Consider the following 12,080-nt stretch of genomic DNA (forward strand, 5'->3'; position numbering starts at 1 on the left):
TCCTCACTCCAGCATTTAAGGCAAGGGAAGATAGAGGGGGTGAGGATGGAGTCCCTCACCCACCCACAAATGGCGCTGGGCCGGTAGCAGATGTGTGTCCAAAAGGGACGCAGCTCTCGGGGCTGGGAATGGAACTTTTACAGAGAAAATGACGTCTGGAGTATTATAAGATCAGCAGATACGCCAGCCAAAAGAAACAAAGGAACAGCAGAGAAGGAGCAACTCCAGTTTGACTGGATTGACAGATTTAAGGAAAAGGAAGGCACGGTATCTGTCATTCTCCTTACGGCCGTGATTTGTCTTTCTCCGCATTCCAAGACCTGATGTTAGATACTAACAACAAAGTCAAACCCTTTTATATACAAATGTTTGGGATGCTGTCAGAAGGGATTTGTTTTCAAGGGGTTTAGGCCTGTTCAGGCGCTGTGAGGGCGCTCTGTGCGTCGCTGTTTGTGTTTGCAGTTGCGGGTGTTGCTGTAAGAAGTAAGGCAAGTGCAGGAGGTTGCTGAGGTTGTCCTCTCTCTCCTCCTCTGTGCAGGACACGGACGGGACACACGAATAGCAGCGGTGGAGCATGGAGTCTGTCGGCTCTCCCTTACCAGCAAAGTTCGCCCATCCCAGAGCCATACCCACCAGGTTTCTCCCTGCCATCCACACCATGGCGTCAAGCTATAAGAACCGATTTCCTTACCGCCCCTTGCCTCAGAGCTACAGCCTCCCCTGGATGCCCAGCACCTACTACAAAACGGCTGCCAGCAAACCAACTTTGGCTGCCTTTTCCAAGAGTTCCCAGGGGATAACCGACGGCGAGAAGCTTCCATCTGTTTCCACCAGAACCACCGTCTTCACCCGCTACACCCCTGAAGACTGGTACAAGTCCAACATGACCAATTACAGGGAGTCGGAGACCTCCCAGAAGAACGCGGAGCGCCTGAGAGCCGATACCTCCCGCTTGATTGACGACAAATACCAACAGACCAAGAAAACCCAAGTAGAAAGCACCAAAAACCTGGGAGTGCGCGCCAATGACATCGCGTTTTGGAAATCGGAGCTCTGCCACGAGCTAGATGAGGTGATCGGGGAGACCAACGCGCTCACAGAGGTGAAGACCAGGCTGGAGAGAGCCTTGGCTGAGGTGGAGGCCCCTCTCCAGGTAAGCACCCGTCCCGGCGCGCTGCAAGCTGTAGCCTACTGCTGAAACATCTGCAGCCCTTCAAACGTCTCATTAAGTTTCACTGCAGCTCCGGAACGTCTAGAAAGTTGTTATTAAGAGGCCATTAGTTAAGTTAGTAGTAAACAAACCCCCCTTGCCATCTGCTGGATCCCCTATCAGCACAGGCTGAGCACGTCAGAGCAGCGTTTGCTTAACTCAATATTTTTAGAAGCGGTACATCCAGAGTCCTGGTTTGGGAGACAAAAGCCCATGTCTTACCACGAGACTCTGGCGAGGTGGGCGTCAAGGCTGACACAGGTCCCCCGTTTCAGCTGTGGCTGCACCAGGGACACGTCTGCTCCCTCATGATGGTTTAATGCTGATGTTGCAGCTCGGCTGCTCGTTTTTGGCTAAACCAGCTGCCCTGGGCCACTTTTTTCCCCCTCTTGTCATCTCCGTGCCCACCTAGAGTTTCATTTCTTACATTATTGGAGATGGGGACGGTCCCCATAGAGAGCCCTGCCCCTGCAGCCAGCGGTGATGGCGTGTCCCCAACAGGTCGCTCAGGAGTGCTTACTTCACCGGGAGAAGAGAATGGGCATCGACCTGGTCCACGACAACGTGGAGGAACAGCTCTTAACAGTAAGTTGGGCAACTCAGATCATGCGTTAAAGCTATTTTTGACCTAAACTGCCCTAAAACAGGCTTTGCAGCCTTGTTCCCTAACGGGCTCCTTAGTACCGGTGAGGTGCCAAACTCTTCAAAGCCCCAAAACCTGCTGGGGCGGGGGACGGGGTGTCTGCCCACGCAGCAGCATGTCCACACGCATCTCTATCACACACATCCATCTCTCTCTCTCTGTATCACACACATATGCTCACACAGATACGGGGAAGGCAGCGTGTGCCTGATAACTTGCCCGGTTTTCCCGACTAGATTAGTAGGTCTAATAAAAGATATTCAATCTACCCCCAGCTTTGCTTTGCTCAGAGCGGCGCGGCCGCGGCAGGACTGCCACTACGTGAGCTCAGCCAACGTATTTTATAGAAATCATGAAAACGCGCAGCCCTGCCTGCTTTTCTACAGTCTGCTTTAAATTACGAATAAAAAGCAAGCACTGTATGAGAGCTGGCAGAGAAGATGGGCTCCTAACGCGGGGTACAGTGACACATAATCACGGCAAAGGCACCGTGAAACCGGGAAGGAAATCGCAGCCCCTGGGACTGTGAAGCCACTGCTCCGTTAGAAGATTTTTTCTGATGAGTCAGGCCCTAGAAAATTAAAAGATTAGTTTAAAGGTCATGAGATTTTAGGAAAACAATCAGAGCTCGTATCTCCACTGTGGATTTTAAGTGTTTGGGACACATTTAGGCTGTGCTTTTCAGTTGGCTCCTGCAGACGGAAGGGCTTAAAAATTACGGGATTTGGAGCACTGATCACCTGCCTCCAGCAGCCGGAGCTTCACAAAGGCAATGGGTTTGTGCTGAAGTCAAGTGAGCTGAGAGCAACACACTTCCTCCGGTGGAGCTGAATGTGTCTCAGAAATTCAGCCTGGGCATTTACACCGAAGTCAAGTCCATCTCCTCTTGTCCCGTACGGATGGGATTCCTCCTGGGGAGGAAAACATTTTGGGAGCAAAAAGGGCAGGTGCTGATCTGGGGATGGAGGTGTGTAGTGGTCCAGGGAACCGCTCTGCCTGTCCACACCAGGATGTGTCCCTGTCCGTGCAGTGGGACTAACCACCGCTTGACACTGAGGTCAAGGTGAAAAAATCCTTATTGACCCACCCTGAAAGGGAACGCAAAGGTCGTGGCTGCAGCCACAGCACCCTTCTGTCCCCTCCAGGGCGCTGGGCGCAGGCTCAGCTGCGAGTTTTCCTGCCTGTTTGCTTTGGGCAGGAAGACAAGCAGGCAAGTTCTTGCTGTGTGCAGGGTTGGAGAGGTCCAAGGGGAGGAGTGTGACCAGGACGAGTGAGGATGGACGCTGATGGGGTCCTCTTTTGCCTTTGCCCAGGAAGTCGATGTCATTGGGTCGTGCCGGGAGAAGATGCAGCAGGTCCTGGACAAGGCCAAAGCCCAGATCACGTAAGGAGGAGCTCCTTCTCTCATGTCGTAGGGCTGATGTGCATTTGTGGTCACAGCAGAGCCCCAGCAGAACCCCAGCAGATGTGAACCCCCAGAAGAAGCCCGTCTATCCCCACACCCCGCAGGCGTAAAGCCCATGGAGGCTCCATGGCATGCGGGCGGTGATGCTCGTGGGAGGACAGACCTGCGCAGGGGGCCGGGAGCTGCTGTGGGGAGTGGAACGGGGAGGAAGCCATTCCACCCGTACGTCCCCACCGATGGCTGCTGTTTGCATGTTGAAGGTCCAACCGGGCGGCCCAGCACAACCTGGAGAAGGATCTGGCCAACAAGCAGGTGGCCCACCGGATCGACGACAGGTGCCACCACCTGATGAACACCTCCCAGGGCATCAGTTACTACCGAGGGGTGGAGCAGGTCGATGCCACGTGAGTGCACGCTGTCGGTCCCCAGCAGCAAGCTGTCCCCGGGATACGCGGTGCCTCTCCCTGGCAGGGAGCTGCTTGTCCCCAACCCAGATCCATCCGGCCTGGAGACACCTCCCTCAGCGCAGTCATTTCTCTCCGCTCCCCGGAAAGGGAGCACAACCCTCTGCTGACAGTTGGATGCCAAACATCCAGAGGGTGAAAGCCAGTCCCACCTCATTAAACATTCTACCAGGGGTTGAGAGATCAGCCTGCCAATTAATTCAGCGGAGCACCTCTGCTGAAACAGCTCACTAAGTTTATGCATATTTTCAAAGAGGTGTCAGTGCTTGCCTGAGTGCTCTTCATTGACGTAAAGTCTGGGGGGTTCACCCCGGCAGGGAGAGGGCCTGGCAGGGAGCCGAAATGACACAGGAGGTGAAGAAATAGAGAGCATGGTCCTGGGAGAGAGTTCAGCTGCTTTGGGATGCCAGGAATTCAGCTTTGGCTCTGCAGTAAATGAATGGTGACCTAAACCAGCACTCGCAGAGATATGCCCCAAGTGGCAAAGGGCTGAGGGAATAAATCTGCTGCTCGCCCAGACGCAGGCACTTTAGGGAGGGGCAGAGATTGATTCAGTTTTTCTAATGTTTGAATAATTATTCACAGGAGAGCTCAGACATATTTAGACAGGGAAACGGATTGCAAAGGATTGCTGCTAAAATTCAGAGGGCGGGGTAAAATGTGCCGAGGATCAGCATGTTTTAAATGGAGCTTATGTGGTATTTAAGTCTTTTGTTGGCCTTGTTCTGGACTACCGCACTGGCGTGAACTTCATCCTGAATGCACAGACAGGGAATTGAACATTATCTCGTGCTCCCTCGGTTTAGTAGGAAACTGAGATAAGTTATGAGCAAAACGAATCGATGGCAATCTGCGCGTTGTCATGAAGCTGTGAATCACTTGGCCCTTAAATGCCTTGAATGTCTAGATTAAAATCTCTGTTCTTCTGGGTGAATGTTTTGTTTTGAGCTTTCCTAAGTATCACAGTTGTTTTCATGAACACTTCATCATTTGATAAGCGTTATTAAACAAGTGGTGTCCAGATGTTTCGCTTTCATATGGTGTCCTGGTTTCAGCCGGGAAAGAGTTAATTTTCTTTCTAGTGATTGCTGCGAAAGGAATGTCAACAATGCATATTGTCTTAGTTGTTGCCAGGCGATGTTTATACTTTTCAAGGACTCTTTCCAACTTCCCATAGAAGTGAGGAGGAGCATAGGCAGAACAAGGGAAAGGCCAACGGAATATTCCGTACCATAGATGCCATGCTCAGGATATAAATGGGGGTTGATGCAGCGTGGGAATATGTGGTCAGGGCTCGGGAAGGTGCCAGTTCACTGGGTGGTGAGAGTGACTTCTCTCATTATTATTATTGTTATTATTATTATTATTACTGTTCGTTTCTGTTACTGTTCTATTAAACTGTCCTTATCTCCACCCACGAGTTTTTCCCTTTCCCCTCCTTTTCTCCCTCTTCTCCCTTCTGGGGGGAAGGGGGAGAACTGCACCAGCGCACGCGTGGTCCTGGCTGCTGGCTGGGGTTAAACTATGACATACAGTCCAATTAAAAGTGTAGATTTAAGCTATAGTTAATCCACGCTGCTCCCTGGCAGGGTCCATGCCTGCCCACATCCAGCTTACCGGGGGCCTCTCCTTTTCCCCCCCCAGGATCTCGGTGCCGCAGTCCTGGGCCAAGTTCACAAATGACAATATCCTCCGCTCCCAGAGCGAGCGGGCGGCCTCCGCCAAGCTGCGGGACGACATCGAGAACCTGCTGGTGGTGACGGACAGCCAGATGTGGCGGCAGTTCAACGCCGTGAATGTCGCCTTCGCCAACCGCATCGCTGAGACGGCCAATGCCAAGAGAAAGATTCAGACCCACCTGGCCAAGGTAGCCTGAACCCCTCCCTTTTGGTGTGACACTGTCACTTCCCGGTGACACCTCCAAAGCGGGACCCTCCATGCAGACCTGGCCCCAGCAGAGGAATGGTCACCACAAGAACCTGGTTATAGCATCATTTAGAATCATGGAGTCATAGGATGGGTTGGGTGTGAAGGGACCTCTCAAGGCCACCTAGTCCAACCCCCTGCAGTCAGCAGGGACATCTTCAACTGGATCAGGTTGCTCAGAGCCTCATCCAGCCTGGCCTTGAATGTCTCCAGGGATGGGGCCTCCCCCACCTCTCTGGGCAACCTGGGCCAGGGTCTCACCACCCTCAGTGGAAAGAACTTCTGCCTAATGTCTCATCTAAACCCCACCTGCTCTAGTTTAAACCATTGCCCCTCGTCCTGTCACTACATGCCCTTGCAAACAGCCCCTGCCCAGCTTTCTTGGGGACTTTCTTCTTGGAGCAGGATGAGTTGGCAGTGTAATTTCATCCCAAGGGATACTGCGCATTGCTCATCCCAGCTGACAGCCTGCTAGCACAGGGATTTCCAGCAGAAAATGCCAGCGCTACTTGCATCAGCGCTAGTTACTTCAGAGGCGCTGGCTGCCCTGCAGAAGGTCTTTACTGGGACTCTGCTGGGGTGTCTGCTGTGGGGTTTGCAGCTTTGCTGCTCCTCCAAGGACGTGTTTTCGGTCTCAGCACTCTGTGGTTGCTGCACAGGTATCGGTGTGTTTGCTCCGCCAAGCAGATGAAGTGGAGATCAGCCATGGGCAGCAGGCTCGCACCACTGGCTCTCATGGAAAGCTGCCTGAAAAGTGCTCAGCACAGATTAACCGAGCAGAAACTGGGCTTGCAGCATCGCGGGCTGGTGCCACATCCTTCAGCGAGCATCCACCAAAAACCTGCCCTCTGTTAGTTGCTAGTGATGGACGATCAGTTCCTGCAAGCAGTAATTTTGGGGAGCGGGTAATTCAGTAGATCCATCACTGCTCCAAAACCTCCTCTGATGTGACAGCAAGAGCAAAGAGAGGCTTTTCCCCGCAGAGAAACGGCTGCTGGATCTGTGCCTCCATCTATGGCAGAGTGAGAGCAGTCTGAGCCCGGGGTCTGCTAATTGAACTTGGTTTTTTTCTGCAGATGGATGGCAGAAAAGGGAAATCACGTTGCCGCTGGAGAATATATTTTTTAAATTTATGCATGTGTTTCTTTCTTACGCCAGACACTGCAGGAAATATTCCAGACCGAAAGGAATATAGAAGCCATCCAAAAGGCCATTAGGGACCAGGGACCTCCATTAAAAGTGGCTCAGACCCGGCTGGACGAGCGCACTCGGAGGCCAAACATGGAGCTGTGCCGGGACACTGCCCAGCTGCGGTAAGGCAGGAGCGCGGGGCCGGCGGGGACCTCGAGGGCTCACGGGTGGTAGCACTCGGGAGCATCGCTGGATGACAAAATTAATCATGGGGGGTTGCTTTTTTTTCCTAAAGAGTCCTTCGATAAGTGCACCGACATAATCAAAAGCAATGAGCGGGTATCCCAGCCTTTGGGTGCTGGGAGAACTCTGCGCCCACAACGGAGGCTGTATCCCATGGCCGGGGGCGGCCTGATGCCACCCCATGAGGGGCTGGATTTTTCCTACTTGCGTCAACCCCGTCTTCTCTCCTGCCTGCTTCCCGGCGGCTGGATGGGCTCAGGTTTGAAGGACGAGCCCTTTACTCTCCAACAGGCTCATGCTGAGAGCTCTTAGGTCCTTCCTTTTGGGTAACCGCAAGGGTGCAGCTGCTGTGCAAGGTGCTGGGTCCAGGTCTGGGCTCCCCGGTTCCAGAAGGACAGGGAACTGCTGGAGAGGGGACAGCAAAGGGCTACCAAGAGGATGAGGGGACTGGAACACCTCTCTTGTGAAGAAAGGCTGAGGGATTTGGGTCTCTTCAGGCTGGAAAAAAGACGCCTGAGGGGGGATCTTATCAATGCTTATCAATACTGAAAGGGGGGGTGTCAGGAGGATGGGGCCAGGCTCTTTTCAGTGGTGCCCGGGGACAGGACAAGGGGTAACGGGCACAAACTTGACCATAGGGAGTTCCACCTAAACACGAGGAGGAACTTCTTTGCTGTGAGGGTGGCAGAGCCCTGGCCCAGGCTGCCCCGAGAGGTGGTGGAGTCTCCGTCTCTGGAGACATCCCAAACCCGCCTGGAGGCGTTCCTGTGCCACCTGCTCTGGGTGACCCTGCTCTGGCAGGGGGTTGGACTGGGTGATCTCCAGAGGTCCCTGCCAACCCCCGCCAGCCTGGGATTCTGTGCACCACTCGGAGAAGCAGTGAGGGCTGTGCTCACCTCCCCTGGGGACACTGGAAATCCTGTCAAGGACAGAGGGAGCTCTTTGGCATTGCACCCCGAGGGGCTGTGGAGGATCAGGCTGCCCTCTGTGAGGCACCCTGAACTTCACACCTCCTCCTGGGAGCCCGCTGGGTGAGGCTCCCTGGGAAGCCTTTTCAAAGCAATTTAAACCCAGCCCCAGAGCCTGTTTACCATCTCTCACGCCATCCTTTGTTCCATCCTCCACTTGTTTCACCTTCGCTTTTAGCCTCTCCCAGCTGTCCTCTTTTGCTGCGTGTGCACCCGTGGGTGTGGGGAGGACCCTTGCACGGGGAAATCCAGGAGGGGGAGCCAAGAAAGCCACAAAACCAAACAGGAACGGGAAACCACAGCTGCTCGTCCCTCTGCTTGGTGGCACCACCTGCTCTGGCAGACGCGGCTGCGCGTTGCCAAAGCCTTCGAGCTTCACCGTGCCTCCCCGCTGAGACCCCGAGGAGCTCTGCCCTCAGCTTCCCCATGGATCTGCCACAAACAGGGGGGGTCCGAGTGAGTCTGAGCACGCTGAAGGGGGAAAACCCATGCAACAGGGGCCCATCAGCAACGCCATGCTAGAAACCACCCACGTGACGGGACTTCTAATGAGGGCTCCTTGCTGTTTTCCAGCCTTGTCAACGAGGTCCGTGACATCCATGAGACGGTGCAGACTCTTCAGCAGCAGCTGAGAGACAGCCAGGACACCTTGCAAATGCTGGTTCGCACCAAAGCCATCCTGCAGCACGACCTGGCGGTCAAAGCCAACTCCCTGTTCATCGACGAGGAGAAGTGCATGGGGATGCGCAAGACCTTTCCCAGCACCGCGCGGCTGCTGGGTCCCATCTAGTCTGGGCTCAGCCCACCCCACGGCATCCGTTGCCAGAGTTATCAGTTTTGCCAATATGCTTTAAAAAGTACATGATTAAACTTCCACTTCCTGATGGAAGCCTGGTTAGAAATTAAATTATCACTTTGCATGTCACATGGTCTACCAGGAGTATTTTTTTTTTCCCTTTGGTTTTTCTCTTTCCATTGCTCTTTCACGGTGTGCCAGAAAGTAACTGAAAATATCCTGGATGCAACTAAGAGTAAATCCACCCACGGGGATTCATTCCTACCCATTCGGTCTGTGATTTTAGAAGAAAAAGTGTCGTGTCCTCCTCCGTTGGAGTCTGATGTGGAAAAAGCACAGGGTGAAGCCATGTCTCGAATCACCTCCTTGTCCTCCATGGGCCTTAGCGTGGCTTTTAGGAGGATCTGCCCCATGACCTTCCCAGGCACAGAGGTGACGCCGACAGGTCGGTACCCTCCTTTCCACCCTTTTTAAAAATGGGTGCATTGTTTCCCTTTTTCCAGTCCCCGGGAACTTCACCTGATGCCATGACTTTTCAAATACCACCTTCTTCCAGGAACACCCCTTGATTCCTTTGGGGTATTGCACTGGTGTTTCCCTCCTGGCTCCTGTGACCTCAGGAGCCCCCGGCTCATCTCTCCAAGACTTCAAGTGTGAGGCAGCGTCACCAGCGCGTCTCAGAGCAACAGGCCCTCGCTGGCACCCTGTCCCTCCAACCTTGGCATCTCATCCCACAGGGACAGCCCGATATTGTCCCCCTCTCCCTTCAAGCCTTGTTTAAAGCTCTGTCAATGATCCCCGCTAGCTCCTGAGCAAAGACCCTCTTCCCCCTTGGAGGTGGGTGGGGAGACACTGGCCCAGGTTGCCCAGAGAGGTGGGGGAGGCCCCATCCCTGGAGACATTCAAGGCCAGGCTGCATGAGGCTCTGAGCAACCTGATCCAGTTGAAGATGTCCCTGCTGACTGCAGGGGGGTTGGACTAGATGCCCTTGAGAGGTCCCTTCCAACCCAACACATTCTATGAGTCTTGGATTCTATGAGAGGTGAACCCCATCTGACACCAGCAAGCCTGGTGCCGTGTTTGCCATCCCATTACCATAAAACCCAAAATGCTGTTGGTGACACCAGCCACGGAGCCACGTATTAATAGGCTGGTCCCACCTGTTCCTTCTAGTATCATTGCCTGCAACTGGGAGGAGAGGAAAAAACAACCTGCCTCCCAGATTCCCTTACCAACCGTCCCAAGGCCCTGAAGTCTCCTTTGATGGGTTATCAAGCATTGGAACAGGCTGCCAGGGAAGTGTTTGAGTCACCAGCCCTGGAGGTACTTAAAAGATGGCTAGATGGGATGCTGAGGGACATGGTTTAGTGATGGTTTTGGCAGTGTTAGGTTGATGGTTGGACTTGATGATCTTAAAGGTCCCTTCCAACCCAGACCATTCTATGATCCTATGATCGAGACCCCTTGGATTACGCATTGTGGCTTCATTGCCACCCACACGGGAGAACAGGAATGGGTAGTAATCCAAGGGCCATACCTCTTCTTGTTGCCTAAGAAACGAAGAAGAAGAGAATGTTCTGGAGGAGTCTGATATGAATTTGGGTGAAATCAAAGCTTGCCACAAAACATGTTAACAGGATATTGCATAAGTAAGGCATATTATCCGGCTTGAGGGAGAGAGAATTCCCAAAACAGCATCAGCAGTCAGAAAAAAAAAAAACCAAACTCATTGCTTTTATAAAAAAAAAAATAAAGGGGGGAAAAAACTTTGGCAAAATGGTAAGGAAAATTTGGGCAGTGTAGGATCAGAGGAATGGCTGTGCTGGCTCAGAGCAAAGTGCAGCGAGCCCCACATTCAGCCTCTGACAGAGCCAACAGCAAATGCTTGGATAAAAGCACCAAAAGAAGGCAAGCACCCTGTGATACTTTCCCAGTCTACTTTCCCAGCTTCCAGCAATTAGCATCTCAAGGACTTCCTGAGCTGCCAGGGCTGTCCTTGAATTTAATATCCCCCCGTGGATTTGTTTCACATGAGCTTGTTCCAGTTGTTCCTCGAGCCCATGCAGACTTGCAGCATCCGCCGTGTCCCTCAGCCGGGAGCTGCAGGGGACGGAGCATCGTCACCCTCGGAGCATCGGCGGCCGCTCTCGGGACCCTGGAGGAGACCGAAAAAGGGGTCAGACCTGGCACTGCTGAAGCCAAAAGTCTAAAACTCAAGAGCTTGAGCAAAAAGCTGGTTTAGATCGGTATCCTCGGTAGGTTCAACAAAGGAGCTCGCAGGGGCTTGGCTGTCAACACGCAGGAGACGAGCACAAATCCCAGTTTCTGAAAGTATCTGTGTCCTGACACAGAGTCATGTCCCAGCTGGGAACCTCAGTTGGTTTTTGGTTTTTTTTTGGCTTTTGGAATCAGTGGGTAAATTTTGGTTTCCTTGAAGCCAGTGGGATTTTCTCCAGGGATTTCAGCCTGACTCTATCAGTGATGACAACTGGCTTGGAGTTGAAAGGGAAAAAGTTGGATGAAGTCGGGTCTTGGGGCATGAATGCAGACGGGACTCCAACATTTTATGAATTCTTCTTGGTTTGGTGGAAAACAAACGTCAGGAAAAGTTAGTAAATGTCTCCAAGATGTATTAGGGCTTTTGATTTAGAAGTTTGCTGAATTTGAATGTCTCCCCTCCTGTCTTTTTTTTTTCTCCTTGAAATGGCTTTTCAGATCGCCATTCCACCAGTTTGACCAGAAAAGGTAAAAAAACCCACTCTCCCTCAGCGCATTTTGATCCAAACAGCATTTCACGCTGCAGCAAAGGCCCGTGCCCCACGCAGCCCTGCCGTGGGGCAGCCGTGGGGCTTGGTAACCCACAGCAGCATCCTTCCCGGGGCACGGCACCCGCCTCCCCCCCGGCACCTCCCGGAGCCGGGCAAAGGGGGAGATCCTGGCACCCTCCACGCTCGCTGCCAGCTGGGGACGTGCTCTCGGGGTGGAGAGCCTTCCCCCAGGCCTTCGGCTGGAAAGACTTATTTAGAGAGTTATTTCTCTCCGTATTTTTATAGAATTATTGTCGTGGTTTGGGACGGTGAGATGAACGATAGATGCTCTCCCCCACCCCCAAGGAGAGGAGGGAGAGAAAGAAAGAGAATTAGGAGTTTAGAAGGGACTAAACTACTTTAATGAAATATTAATAAAATTAAAAAAAATTAAAAATGAAATATATACCATATATATAAACTGTATCAAGCTCCCAGGATGAGATCACGTCACCAGCAGGCACTGGGAAAGTCACAGACTGGACTC

General features: G+C 52.8%; 1 protein-coding gene across 1 annotated transcript; it reads left to right on the forward strand.

The window, feature by feature from the left end:
* Nucleotides 1-574: 574 nt before the first annotated feature.
* Nucleotides 575-8,780, forward strand: TEKT3 (tektin 3). Its single transcript, XM_054221725.1, has 7 exons — nucleotides 575-1,153; nucleotides 1,712-1,795; nucleotides 3,167-3,237; nucleotides 3,519-3,662; nucleotides 5,367-5,589; nucleotides 6,807-6,961; nucleotides 8,564-8,780. Exons 1-7 carry the CDS (start codon nucleotides 575-577, stop codon nucleotides 8,778-8,780), a joined length of 1,473 nt encoding a protein of 490 aa, XP_054077700.1.
* The last annotated feature ends 3,300 nt before the right edge of the window (nucleotides 8,781-12,080 follow it).

The sequence above is a fragment of the Rissa tridactyla genome, chromosome 15 (genome assembly GCF_028500815.1).
Source record: "Rissa tridactyla isolate bRisTri1 chromosome 15, bRisTri1.patW.cur.20221130, whole genome shotgun sequence".
Lineage (NCBI taxonomy): Eukaryota > Metazoa > Chordata > Aves > Charadriiformes > Laridae > Rissa > Rissa tridactyla.